Here is a 14,418-nt window from a genome sequence, read left to right as displayed (position 1 = left end):
CATTTTGACTTACAAAGTGGCATGCAAGTGCCTGAAGGTAGCACCCCATACCTGCTAATTAAGTCCCTCTAGCTCTCCTACTTGAGGTTACTGAAGAACCTAACTCTACATTTCCCTCAGTTTTTTTGTAAGCTCCTACTGTTGCTGCCCCAAATTCAGGGATGGGAAATATGTTAGTGATCTTGAAGACAAAGCTCTGAAATAACTGCAATTATTAGTAAGTACCTGAATTACTTTAAAATACATATATCCATAATTAGCACCAAAAAATATCATTAACACAGTCTCCACCGCTACCAGGAACAGAAGTGGCCTCTATTAGGTGCTCAAACATTTCTTCCCTCCGAAGCATTTGGGTGGGATGTACTCCTAGGTTTAGGCACATCTGAAACAAGGCGGGAAGCAGCAATTAAGCTTGGGTTAATGTACACTCACCTACAGCAGGCTGAGGGGCCCCAAAGCCCAGAGTAGCTGTCGATGTATTGAATCCTGGTGCTCCAAACGCTCCTGTTCCTAGTGTTCCACCAAGTTTAGGCTGGGTGTTTCCAAACAGAGAAGTCTGTCCTGCTCCAAGAGCTGTGGCAGGAGAAGTGACTGCTGTTTACTACAAGACTGTGACAAAGTTACGCGCCAATTTATCCCAAAGAATCGATTATTTATTAAATTGCAAGAAACATTCAACATTGGCCGTTGATGCTCCAGACACTCAAGACTCATTGATCAGACCAGAGGCTTCGAACACAGAGGACGCCACCAGTTTTCTGAGCCATTATCCACCACTGTAAGCAATGCTGCCCATAGTTTCCCACAGGTTACTTAGCACCGTGTTAGCAAGCTACACTTGGTTCTGATCTGAGACTGAGATTCATGGCTTTACTGGCCATGTTTGGGGACTATGCTTACGCTGACATGAGATAACCTTGTAAACTGTTTACCTGTTCCAAATCCTGTTCCAAGCCCAGTTCCCAGAGTCCCAGTTGCAGGCTTATTTCCAAACAAACTATTTCCAGCAGTGTTGGCACCAAAACCTTGAAGAACAGAAGCAATAGCTCGTCAACCTAACACTGATATGAAATTAAAAGCGGATATTTAAACAAATAAGCATCACTGGCTCAAAGACAGCCCTACCACAGTAAAAGTCAGATTTCACAGACCGTTTCCAACAACGCAAGTTAAACTGACAAGCAGCAAGAAGGGACTCCAATGGCAAAAAACGTATTTGAGTTATGAACATAATACCGAAAACACCAGTACAGAAAAATCCTGTTTTGCCTTCTTGAGCTTTTCAATCTTTTATAAACTTTGAAGTTTTACTGAAAGCCACAATGGACATGATGATGCTGTATCTGGCAACAGAATAAAACATATTAAGTTTTTTCAACTGCCTGGAGGGAACAAATCCCATTTTATACTGTTTATACCACACACGCACTTCTCTGATTCTTACTGACAAAGCAGGCAACAACCCAGACTCGTACAAGCACACAGTTCAAAGACACGTCTCTGACTGTAACTAAGTACAACCCAGACCTAACATTAGACAGGTTAGTTCTTAAACAGAGGATTGTGAAACCCTCCTAAGGTTCGTTAGTTTGCAAAGACAGAACTGAGCTACAAAACTACAGTCAGGACCAACCTCAGAAACACCTTAGAACCAAACTCCATTTTTCCTATAAACTGTACCACTGCAAGTAATGCAGGGAAATTAAAAACACATACACAACCAGTATTTCTCACCACTAAACAGTGTCAACACACAAACTAATGCGGCTATGAAGATGCTGGAGAAAGCAGAACAAGGGACCTGGAAGCAACTTTCACAAATACTGTGACAACAGTCTGCCCAAGGCTGGTCACCACAACGAAACTGTGCTTGTCAAGGTGCTGCCCCGGCAGTCTGAGGCCTTGGCAATTTCCTCCCTCTGTCTTGTTCTGGCAGGCTGGTAGGGCAGGCTAGCTGCATTTTAGACTTCATTGCTGATATTAAAACAATAATAATAAGAGATGTCAGGATCGAAACCTGCTCTTGCTCACTTTCAGGAACGCAGTTTTGTTGCTCTGAGAGTCAAGAAACGGAACCGAAACAGACTTCGACATGAGTCCCATGAAGCAAGCCTGCCATTTACTCGAACCATCACCACATGTTTCTCCTGCTTGATCACAGGCTTGCTCAACACCAATTCTCTAGCATTAATATCAGAGACCAGCATTAACAGAAGACCCAGTTCTTCAGGACTTTGATCCTTCACACCATGAAAGACAGTTAAACAGTAGCAGTTAAACTGGAACTGTTTCATTCCACCCTCACTCCAGGACAAGATTTCCTTACCCCTGCTACCAAGCTACAGATATCACTGTTTTGACTGTATTTCCCTCAGTACTCCTTTGCAACCACAGTGGATTTACAATCTCTTAAACCTCTAAGTTGTACGAATCCTTTGATTTCAAGACTTTGCAACTACAGGTTACACCTTCTCTTAAGCACTCATTAAAGAGTGCTTAACTGTCTCAAGTTAGATACTTAAGATAGTTAGATCCTTAACTATCTACCTTCCTGAGACAGGGAGTACCACCGAGAGGAAAGGTACACAACAGCAGCCAAGATGTTGCCCTGCAGCAACACGCATCAGAAGCATGGCTTACCTGAGAATTTTAACACTCAATCATTTAGCATGCGAGATTCAGCAGCCAGGTGTGTGGTATATGCAGTATAGTTTTAAGTGATTGAAATCCCACTTTTTTTATATGTACCAAAATTGGAAGTGTTTGTATTGGTTCCTAAAGTCAGGGTTGGTTTGTTACCAAAGAGCCCGCCGCCAGTGGTTGTACCAAACGAGGGAGCACTGGTCGTGGTGGTTCCAAATCCAGCAGGCTTGTTACCAAACAGGGTCTGAAAGGAAGAAAACATGAATTTGGAAACCTGACAGGCTGATACGGAAAGAGCTGCATCAGTGTTTCGCTGCAGGCCAGAAAGCAGAAGTAACGCCAAGCCCTACTTCGACCACACAACCCAGGTTCCCAACAGCGACACGTTATTTGCAAGCCACATGCACTAGCGCACAGCAAGCACCATCTGGAAACAAGTTTTTTCTCTCCATTAACACCAAAACGAATCAATATCAAGAATCAGGTTAACTGCAGTTAAGTCACCCTCACAATTTAGACGCCTGTGTTTTCAACAGTACGCTGAGGCACCCCTAGCAATACATAGGCAGTGAGACTTTAAGGCCCTCTTGCTGTCTTTTCTCACTCAACACATCGTTTGTTAAAGAATGTACCTCTGCAACACTAGCTCTGTTACACACATTTATACAGTATCCTTTGGTTTACACAAAACACACTGTTTTTGCATCTCAGGCATCTTAACTCTCAAGACAACACTACTTTCATGGAGGTCACCACCCAGGAACAGGACTCTAAGCCGTTTGGGTTATTGTCTTTTTATTTTATTATTTTTATTTTTTTTATTATTAAGGCACAGACATACCGAACCGCCAACACCAAATCCCGTGTTAGTTTGTCCAAAGAGACCAGTTCCAGTTCCAAATCCAGTACCAGCATTTGTGTTGGCAGCTGTTCCAAAAAGGCCTCCGGGCTGCGAGGGCTGGGTTACCCCGAAGAGACCCTACGAACGGGAACTAGGTTAAGATAACGCTGCAAGGCTTTTCCAAGTCTAGCACTGATGGTAACAGAACCAGAGTCAGTTAATTAAACGATGCTAAATCACCCCTTTTCCTGGGGGAAGATGATGGGTGAAAAGCATTTCAGAGCTTTAGTTATTCTTCAAGAAATTAGACATAAAAAGGAAGTTTAAAAAAAAAGGATTTACACTTCAAGCTTAAAAGGGTATCAGAACTTCCTCATCACTTTGAGTGAAGGAGAAGGAAAAGAAACATTTCAGTGTCTGCTGGGAGAAGTCACAATATATTCAGAAAGAATACAGTATATTTGGAGCCAAAGCCCCTAGCTGCGCAACAGGTTACAGCTATGTAGCATCCTTCTATCAGAAAAGCCTCTGAACTCTGCTCGTTGGCCACCAGAAAGTAAAGAACTGTGAATGAATTCCCACAGGACGTTGGTAACGGGATTACAGTATCTGTTTGAACACAATCAGAAATACCTGAATTGATAGAGCACACTGCTTAATGGGAATGGGAAAAGTTCTTTGTAAAAGCTGGATTGCTGTCCAGTTATCATGAGTGAAAAATTTTGACTGGCAGGAAGATGCCGTCTCATACAGCAGCGTTCAAAGCTGTGCATCCTACGTTTATGAAGCTATACTACAATTTGAGGAAGATCAGAAGCACTATATCGCAGCCTCCTCTGTCTGGCTGGAGTAGCTATACCACAACTTAAATCTTTAAGGGTTCAGACAATTCATCTTACCATTGTGTTCGTGTTCGGCTGCCCGAGAGTGCTGGTATTGCCAAGAGAAAAGCCGGTGTTCTGCGTTGTCGTGGCTTGACCAAATGGTTTGTTAAACAGACTTGTGGTTTGAGACGGCTGACCAAAAAGACCCCCTGTGGTTCCTGTCCCAAAGCCAGTCATACCTACGACATATGAGCACATTGGTTAAAAACCCCTCAAGTATTTATCCAACCCCACTACATTTCCACACTAACACAGAGGGAGAGAAATAGGCTTCAGTTCAATGGAACAGCAAATCAACCAGTGTCATCCATATAGCACGGCATCTGCGTTTGGATGGAAGTAGTTCATATTACATATTTCACCAGGTTCTCCTTGTCCTCAAGTCAGCGTGAGCGTAACACCCAAGAACACCAGCAGACAGAACACTCAGGAATACCCCACAGACAGATCTGACCACAGAGATACCAGCTTTAAGATGGTGTATTTGTTCTCCAGTGTAAGAACCATACCACGAGCGCCTGGAACGAGCTCACTGGGCAAGAGGTGGGCAGGCAGCCAGCGAGCACCCTGCCCACCGGTTCTGTTCTACAACCCACACAACCACCACTGCAGAAACTTCTACCCGAGTTTCAAACACCTGCTCCCTTTTTCTCCCCAAAAAGAAAAGGGCTGTTTACATGTGATGTGGTAAAAACGGTATCTGCATAGGCAAGAGCTTTTGCTCCTTCTCACAACTGCCCTTGCGACCCCTGCAGAACCAGGGGCTTCAAAGCTGACTGCACGAGAAACACACGAAGCCCAGCAAGGCTGCCAGGCTGGCGGCCCCTGTATTTTAGTGAACCGTACCTTCACGAGGTGCAGAGGAACATGGCCCCTGTGTGCTGATCTTTCTCAAGGACAGCAGCTCAGCTCAACCCGCACAGGCCTCAAGCAAGCCCACAGAATAAGCCCAGCAGTGCCTGCCATGAAGGACAGACAATCCTAACCCAAGGCAGCAGAGCCTATCTCACAGCAGATAATCGCTTCTATTTCTACAGATCATAGGATTTTGATCTTTGTTTCCACTCCAATTCCACAAATACAAGTACCTACTTACATTTAGGTTTGCAGCAGAAATTAATAAAAACAGAACTTGTGTTTGAACTTTTCAGCACTATTTGTTTTTATGCTAAATCCAGAAAGGTCCACTAACCGGTTAGCCCGACTGACCTGCAACTACCAGGCACGCAAGCATTTCTGTGAATTAGTTACTTCATACTGGCTTTTACTTTTTGACCAAGAATGCCAAAATGGACAGCGTGAAACCAGGGTGGCACATCCTAACCCTGCTCTACAGTGGGGAGAAGCTCCTGGCAACATCTAGTTCGGCTACTATAAATTAACTTGTCCACTGCCAGGGAATTCACATTCACTCATTAGCAGAAGTAGAATATTGACCTCACCAGGAACTGTCTGATGCCGTCACCCTACCCAGCATCAGCAATATCCTGGCGGTTTTACTTCAAATCGCTCCACTTGCCCACATGAACTAGCTGACTTTCTCGTAAAGCCAGGTGCTCTCATCAATTGTTTTCCAGAAAAACTTGGGGGATGCAGAGGACGTTTGCCAACCCTGAAGAGTAAGGAAATGGATATTTCCATGGCAAAGAACCTGATTATTGAACGCTGCTGATATGACTAGTAAAATTCTGAGCTCACATCAGTGCCTCCTCATCTTTTTTGATTACAGAATTTTAAATAGCTTAACAGAACATTTGCACATCCAGTCGCAGTGATGACACCGGACAGGCAGTACTTACTGGTTCCAAAAGCAGTTTTATTCTGTCCGTATGAAAAGCCCGTGTTAGTAGTGGAAGAGCCAAAAAGTCCCGTGGCTGTACTTGATGTAGCAGTAGAAGAACCAAACAAGCCTGCAGCTGCTCCGGCTCCTACAGGATTGGAGGGCCCTTTCCTATTTGCCTGGTAGTCTTCTAAACGGAGTTCCTAATAAAGGAAAATCCAGTTCTCTTTACACATTCTTTTTACGCAGGATAAGGCTGGAACAGTGTCATTAGCATGCTCACACAGCATTCAGGCCTACGCCAAGATGAAGGTATCAAGAAAAGCTATAACACCTGTATTTTAAAAGAGGACACCATAAACAGGACCTAAACTTAGATTCGTGTTTGGGCTTCAGTTTTACTTCCCAGAACTTTTTCAGATCTTTTGAGTAGAAGACCTGTTTCGCAGTGTCAAATCAGTCAACTTGAATGGAAAGGCTTCAGGTTAAATCCTCAGGAACACTTGTTTATACTAAACAAGTTTTGTCCGAGATTCTGCCACTACCTGAGCAGCGCAGGATTGCTCCCAACAGGATCTCTCGCCCTTCTGGTATATGGTGAGATGGAATTTCAGCTCTTCAGAGGTTTAAGTTTAAGCGTTTAAAAGCAGACACAATTAATACCGCGACGCATTAAGTGTTTTACTTGAGGATACCTCTCTTCCGTGAGTGATGCAGATACTGAAGGTTGTACTCATATTAATGAGCACGGAAGACACTTATTACAGTCAGAAAAAGCTGTACAAACCCAACACTAGTGAAGAGCCAAACAAGAGTCTGAACACTCATTGACTGACCTCTAGAGATTTGCTTTCATACTCTTTCATAGCAGTGATGCACTGGTGCTTGGTGTTGATACTGGTGCTAACTCCAGATTTTACCATGGTATCTGTACCAGTTGGTGGCTGCAAGAGAAGTGTAAGAAGTTTAAAATCCAGATAGACTCCCATTAATACAGTTAGTACTCTCTTGGCAGATGTTGTTAAAACCTAAATTTAGCACAGGACCCGAGTTAGATACCCTAAAGAGCAGTGTATTACTGCTATCTGTACACCTGTGGCCTCACCCAGCGACGAGGCATGCTCGGTAGCGGAATTTACCAAGCAACACTCAAAACGACACAGTGCAATGCATTTTTCAGTTTCACTTTCAAAGCAGTTTACCCAAACCTGTGATACACATCCTCTAGCTATCCATGGATTTCATTATCCCCCATTTTTTTAATCGCACTGTGAAAGTACACGTCAACACCACTCAGACTGCTCAAGCTGATCATCACTGTTCTGTCTCCATCCAGAAACAACAAAGAAAGCCTCAGTCTGTTCAGCCTAGAGATGAAGAGGGCCGAGATTTGCATGAGCGAAAATTCAGGAGGAAGAATGCCTCTCCCCAGCAGCTGTCAGTTACCCCACTTCCATGATAGCTGGCTTTCCAAGCCACCCTCCATTTTCAACTGCCACAGAACTTTCAAGACGTTATTCCACCCTCTCTTAAAGGGAACTCATCCAGAAGGTGCAGGGGGTCAGGCTTCACATTTCAGTTTGCGTTTGGAAAGCCACGCTGACTTGCAGAACTGCATTCATTTTGAGCCATTTAACCCTTGTTGCTGTTAGCGTTTAGCACCGACCACCCTCAATTCAGTGGCACTTCCCACCTTCCCGAGAGGCTTAATTTTAAGAGCTGGTTCACCTCTTCAGCTTTAACACAGCTGTAAACCTAGCAAGTCTAGACAGGGCTTTACTCCACAGTGCTTGGGAAGTTTGTCAAATTAATAATAAAAAGCCTGGTTCTTTGGAATGAATTACACCCCCTATTCCCACTGCAACAGTTCCACTGAAGGGGATGTTTTCAAATCATCTCGAACACTGCGTACTTGTATATGAACTACTTGCTTCTGAATTTCAGCTCAGTGGCTAAGACAGTAACAGCAAAATGTAACACTTCCTACAATAAACAGGCTTGATTAAGACGGAAAAGCAGAACTTACGTTAAACTTAATAGTCGTGCCAGTTGGAGCTGCAGTAAAACTAGTTGGGCCAAAAAGAGAGCCAGATGTACTCCCAAAGGGATTGGAAGTAGTGTTAGTGGTTCCAAAGAGACCTCCGCTGCTGGTACTGGTTCCAAAGTCTTAAAAAAAAAATATTAAGATCAGTACTACAAGAAACCTGAATTTTAAAACTTAAACCCAAATATTTTATTCAAATTACAAAATAGCTTTGAAATGGAAGAAACCGCTAGGAAAAAAAATGACAGCAGTGCTGGAAACCTCTAGTCTGCGAATGCAATGTCCTGCTGCAGATGTCTGCCCCTAACCCACCACCCTAAATAACCACAGCAGCCAGTTTTGTTCTTCCTGACAATGCTAAGAAAATTACATGTATAAAGGGAATCAGTGAGGTTTCATTTCTCTTCTCAGAAGGGTCTGCAAGCAGTTGCTTCTGCTTCAGGGAATTACAGTAGAGTTTAAGAGGCATTTCAAGCATTCTAGTACCAGAAGCAAAACCAACGATAACTGCTCTATGGCAGCAGAATAAAAACCTAAAAAACCAGCAGCACCAGACGATATTTAAGAACAGAAAATGCCAGCTGACCAACTTATTTGAAAACTCATGGCTAGAATTGCAGCTACAGACTTTGCAGCTTATCAGGCTCACTCTTGGCTACTGGGGAGCACAACAATGTCACTGTATCCTTCAGGGAGAAAAAAACCCACCAGAACCCCACATTAACCGCGCTTGTGGCAGACCCCCATGTAGATCCAGTGTTCTGTGCTCTTCAAAGAATATAAGCAACGCTCAAGAGAGATGCAGCGGTTTTACTCACTTCCAAACCCAGCTGGCTTATTCTGCGCAAAGGCATTATTCTGGGATGAGAAGAGGCCTCCGCCGGTGCTGGTAGTTCCAAACAGGCTATTTGATGTCCCAGTTGACGTTCCAAACCCAAAGCCGGTGCTTGTGGAGGAGGTGGCTGGCTGATTAAATGTAGTCGAACCAAATAATCCTCCTGAAGACAGAAACAGACTTAATCACCAGCAATTATCAGTTCCTTGGGGTTTTTTTGTGTGTTTTTTTTTTTTTAATTATTTTTTTGTTGTTGCTTCTGTTGATGGTTCATCAGGGGTTTTATCTCCTTCCCTTTTTCTCCCTGCCGCACCTTTTTTAACAACCACCTGCTTTCAGGACTGCACTCCACTACGGCCGTAACAATACCTGGTTTTGTCTGTGTACTCCCAAAGAGGCTTCCGGTATTATTGTTCGACCCGAAGGCTGACGTTCCAAACGCTCCTCCACTTGTCGTGCCAAAGCCAGCATCTGAAAATCAGCATTACAGTTTAGGTGAAACCATATTCAAAACACACGTACTAGAAACTAAACGTTGTCACTGCCTTTTTAACCTTCCAAAAGAAGTTCGTGCACGTCACATCAGTGTCTGGGATGTGTGAAGTGGTACAATTAATACTTCTGCACAGTTCTCGAAGCAAAAGGCTATAGACTATATTGGAGTCAGGCACTTCTATAGACTGTGACAATGCTCCTCTGCAAGGCCTCTACCCCCTTTTATGGCACCTGGAAGTTGCTCTTCTCATACCTTGAGTTTAGGAGCAATATAAACAGAATTACCGTGTTTTCTTCCTAACAAACAGGGCACACATACCAGCTTATCGTCTGCTTTAACAGCTAAAAGCTCACTCTCTGTGGTATTTACAATGTGTATCTCCAGAAGACACTCCTCACATTCCAGGCTTTTCCCCTCCAAGTCTTCCTAACAAATCCAGTCCTGACTGAAAGAATTTCTGGCCCCCCCACCCCTCTGGCAAGGTGGTCTTCATCCAAGCATTTGAGTCTCCGCTCCTTTTATAAAAGGAAAGTTCAAGGCCTGTATGTGGAATCCTGGTATCTACCCAAATTAAAAGGTCAGTTAGCAGAGAAGCCTCAGGCTCCCTAACCCGATTCACCGCAAAGGGAGTGAGCTGGACAGCCTAGCATCGCTCCAGTTCCATCGCACACAGAATCGCCGCCTCCGCCTGATCCTCTAAACTGCACCTCCAGGAGAGAAATACCTGCAGTGCTGACAAGTCAGCCTAGATGCATTACTTACTTTGTCCAAAAGTTGAAGTTGTCCCAAAGCCAGTGCTGCCTCCAAATGGAGTTCCAAAGGATTTGTTAAACATTTTCAGGATGTATCAGGTTTTTCCCTTAAACCTGCGAAGAAGAATTCAGCTTTTATTTACAGCTTAGCTTGAAAAGCCATTTTTCATCTTCCTCATTCTTGAGGTAAGCCACCCGAGTACTTACGTCATAAAATACATGACAACATGTTTAAGTCACACTAAGCAATTTAAAACACAGTCAGAACCCTGAAAGGCACAAGAACACTAATACTTTAGTGACATCACAAGCTGCCTTCCACTCTTAATTATGGCAAGAGTTTCTGTATGTCTTCCGGACTGAAAAACTAATGAAACCACTCCCCCCGACCCACGTGTTCTCAACAACATCCTCCAGAACATCTAACACTAATGGCGCTTCCCACATCTATTTCTACCACTTTTGGTCCACACCAGGCAACACAAACTCGATTTTGTGCAGCCGTCTCAGCTCCTGAACGCTTTGCCGAGAACATACACGGGATTCGCGCCGCGCTACGGCTGCTTCTGTGACACTCCCAGGGTTTTCCACAATTGATTTTCTGTTAAACCCTATTTGCCAGTCTACTTCAAACACAACAAGTGGAAACGCACTGAACGAGAATTACAGGAAAACCCCTCCCATCTGCTTCCCATTTATCGCTCACCGGATTTGTACCAGGATTTTCTTAACTTTCTAGAAGCTGTTGGTTTTAAATACTCGTTCAGGGGAGTTTTATCCCGTTTAGGCAGGGCCCTGTTCACCCTCACAACACCCGTGGGTTTTATTTACAGGTACGTTTAGTAACTGTAACTCACTCCAATCTCTTCTTCGAGTACAAACACAACATTACAGTTTTTCAACAAAACCAACGAAGCTAAAATAAAATCACAAGAGCGCCTCAGCCCTGCTCCAGTCAGGGAAACTTGTACTCTTTCTGTGTCGCAGCTAACAGCTGTCAGCTCCACTGCTGAAAATGATGATATTATCTGGGTGGGAAAAAAAAAAAATTCCACTGTTGGCAGCACTAGCTAATCCACAGCAGCGCGGAACTAATAAGTTTAAAAAACTAAGACTCAGCCCATACCAAGCATATTTACAAAGCGTGACTTACCATCACATTCGGGTAACACTGCTCTATGTTACGACACACTAACTTTTAGCATTCCGGCATCTCTTTAAACTCCCTTTACACCTTCCAGGAGGCTCAACATCCAGCACAGCAATAAACTCCTACCAAATATACTCCACATGGACGCCAACAATTTAGGTAAAACCCAAACCCTACGCGTTTACCTCCGCCCAGTTCTGACAGCCTCTCTATAGCTCCCCAACTCCAACTCCTTTCACATCCTTCTCCCCAAGAGGAAGCACGCACCCCACAGTGCTCAGTGGACAGCCCAGCATGGCTACTCCAGAGTGAGCTCACTACATCTATCTGCCCAGCCCCGAAACAATTTGTTTTCCCCAAAACCCCACACCACCTTCCGAGAACAGACAAATCTAGGTTTTGAGCAGTCGTAGATACCCACTGTACCTCCACAGCCCTCCCAGCGCTGCTGGAGACTAAAACAGGCAAAAGCAAATCAGTATCTGACATTTATATTAAATAGTACCTAAAAAGATGTTTTGGGTAATCTTCAGCTATTCAGAACACCAGTAAACCCAGCAGAATGCCACAATTTTGTGGTGTTAAGAGTCATCCCACTCACAAGCGAGTCCTTATGGACTTCCCTGTGCACATTAAGAGTATTTTAAACAACATGATTCTGGTAGAAGAAAGAAAAAGCCCATCTGACAAACTATCAGAGCACCCCGAGCCAAGAGCTGCCTCCAGGAGGAGGGCACTGCTGCCACACAGGAGGACCCTTCAGGGCGCTGCAGGGTAACGCTGCAGCCCACAACGCATCACAACCCCCACACCACGTACACTCCCCAGCTGTGCCTCCCACTCCTCCGTAAGCGCGTCGCCTTCCCCGGGCGTCAAGGAGGCTTTTTGTTTTCCAGCAGAACCTGGCTTGGGAACACAGGACAAAACACGGAGCCACCTCCCACTCGCCTCCTCAAGAGCCAACCTTTGCGCTCCAGCTCGACTGTACATGGCACCCAAGAGCACCCATCACCCCCACCCACCCTCCCAGTACCCCAAACTTCACAGTTTGCCCCCTTACACTACACCACCTACCAGGATGCCTTAAAAAAACCCCACCTATTTATTTTTTACACCTGCAAGATAAATTTCCTCCTGATGCCCAATGGAAGTATGCTCCTGGGACTCTGCACACCCACCTCGGCTACATTCTTCTCCATTTCTAAAGCCTATTTTTGGTCATCTCACTTTATCCCCAAGCAGGTCTCACTGAAGGCCAGATAAAAAGCATCCACACAGTTTTCAGTTGTTGGTCAACCTTGTTACTCTCAACCTTATTTCCAACTCACGAACCCCCTCTTCTTTCAGCATTCCCTTTTTTATGACAGTGCTTTGCCAAAGTCAGCGTACTGAGGATCGTTAAATGACAAATTCTGTTTCAGAACAAATCTGAAGCATAACTTTCTGAAATGCAAACAAGCTATTAGAGGATTCCACCCTCCTGTGGTGTTTGGAGCTTCGCTTTCTTTTGACACCCACTCTTCCTTACCCACCCGCCTTGGGTTCAGCCAAAACAGACCTCAGGCTTTATGAAGTTGTGGACACGTCAGAGGCCCTTTAACACAGGTCAGCAGCGGGGGGACACCGCACACGACAACAGGCTCACAACTGCACGTGTAAAACGTTGGCTAATCAAATGTGAAAACACACCTGGAGCCACCGACTGCGGCAACGCCGGCAGCTACGAACCGGCAAAGGGCTGGGGCAGGACCCAGAAGTTGGGGGTTTTTATGCAGCACTGCTCTCCTGCCTGCTGGGCACCATCCCCAGCTGAAGGGGAGCCATCCCCTCACTCCTGAGGAAAAGCCCTGTAAGTATAGCTTTACAGTAACACTACACAAACCTCCAGCCACATCCAAAGAAATTAAATTCTTTAATTAACACAAATAACTCTCCTGATAGCAGGCTGGCGCTTACATCCCCACCACAACCAGGACCCTAAGACAAACCCACCATTATCCCCGGATTCTATCACAGACAACATGCTGTTCCCGTGCGCTCCCCCAGTTGGACCCCAACAAATCCCCCCCATCCCGCCCCCCAACTCCAGAGGACCAGCCCCGTTCCCAGCCCCTCCACTGGAACCAGGGATGAGAAACCGAAAGGGCAGAAAGCTCCCAAACACAGGGGGTGGGGGGAGTGTCTGGGGAGGCCCCAGTTCCCCAAACACGGGGGAAGCTGGCAGGGGGAGTGTCTGGGGAGGCCCCAGTTCCCCAAACACGGGGGAAGCTGGCAGGGGAGATATGGGGGTGGTATCTGTGGAGGCCCCAGCTCCCCAAACACGGGGGTGTCCGGGGAGGGGTATCTGTGGAGGCCCCAGCTCCCCAAAACAAAGGGGGAAGGGGATAGGGATGTCTGGGGAGGCCCTAGCTCCCCAAACACGGGGGGAAGGAGGGAGGACCCAGCTCCCTAACACACATTTGGGAGAGGGGAGAAGAGTAAGGTGGGAGGGTCTGGGGAGGCCCCAGCTTCGCAAACACGGAAGGAGTGGCGGGGCGGAATCTGGGTAGGCCCCAGCTTCCCAAACACGAGAGGAGTGTGTGGGGGGGTGACTGGGTAGGCCCCAGCTCCCCAAACATGGGCGGGGGTGCAGGTCCCAGCTCCCCACGCATCCGCGGGACACCCGCGGCCCCTTCCCCCGCCTCGCCCCTGCCAAATGCTCAGCCCGCCCCGGGCCCCTCGCAGCCCGCCCCGCTCTCCCGGACAAAGGCCGCCCGGTGCCCCCGCGGCCGACGCGCCGCCCCGGCGGGCGGGGAGGACACCCCCCGCCGCCCCGCTGCTCACCGCCGGCGCCCGGGGAAGGAAGGTAAGGAGGGAGCGCGGGCCGGGCCTCGCCGGGCCGGGCCTCACCGCGCCGCTCCCGCCGCGCCGCCGCCGCCGCCGCCGCCTCACAGGGGGAGGGAAACTGCGTCACAGACCTCTGCGTCACGGCGCGCTCCGCGCGCCTCCCA

General features: G+C 46.5%; 1 protein-coding gene across 3 annotated transcripts in view; it reads right to left on the bottom strand.

The window, feature by feature from the left end:
• The window catches only part of NUP98 (nucleoporin 98 and 96 precursor), a 40,674-nt gene extending 26,282 nt beyond the window's left edge, over positions 1-14,392 (bottom strand). The window contains exons 1-12 of one of the 3 annotated variants that reach the window (XM_075100458.1): positions 14,252-14,392; positions 10,289-10,392; positions 9,400-9,501; positions 9,014-9,193; positions 8,178-8,317; positions 6,988-7,095; positions 6,171-6,354; positions 4,387-4,550; positions 3,488-3,625; positions 2,752-2,890; positions 936-1,028; positions 436-576 (exon numbers count right to left, since the gene is read on the bottom strand). In XM_075100458.1, coding sequence (XP_074956559.1) covers positions 436-576; positions 936-1,028; positions 2,752-2,890; positions 3,488-3,625; positions 4,387-4,550; positions 6,171-6,354; positions 6,988-7,095; positions 8,178-8,317; positions 9,014-9,193; positions 9,400-9,501; positions 10,289-10,361 — 1,462 coding nt within the window. In that variant the 5' untranslated portion in view covers positions 10,362-10,392; positions 14,252-14,392. Of the gene's footprint in view, positions 1-435; positions 577-935; positions 1,029-2,751; positions 2,891-3,487; positions 3,626-4,386; positions 4,551-6,170; positions 6,355-6,987; positions 7,096-8,177; positions 8,318-9,013; positions 9,194-9,399; positions 9,502-10,288; positions 10,393-13,117; positions 13,227-14,251 lie in introns of those variants that run through there. The other 2 variants (XM_075100633.1, XM_075100542.1) reach the window with 2 other exon arrangements.
• Between the last annotated feature and the right edge of the window lie 26 nt (positions 14,393-14,418).

Source organism: Phalacrocorax aristotelis, chromosome 1 (genome assembly GCF_949628215.1).
Source record: "Phalacrocorax aristotelis chromosome 1, bGulAri2.1, whole genome shotgun sequence".
Taxonomy (NCBI): Eukaryota; Metazoa; Chordata; class Aves; order Suliformes; family Phalacrocoracidae; genus Phalacrocorax; species Phalacrocorax aristotelis.
This window is presented reverse-complemented; position numbering and strand designations above follow the sequence as displayed.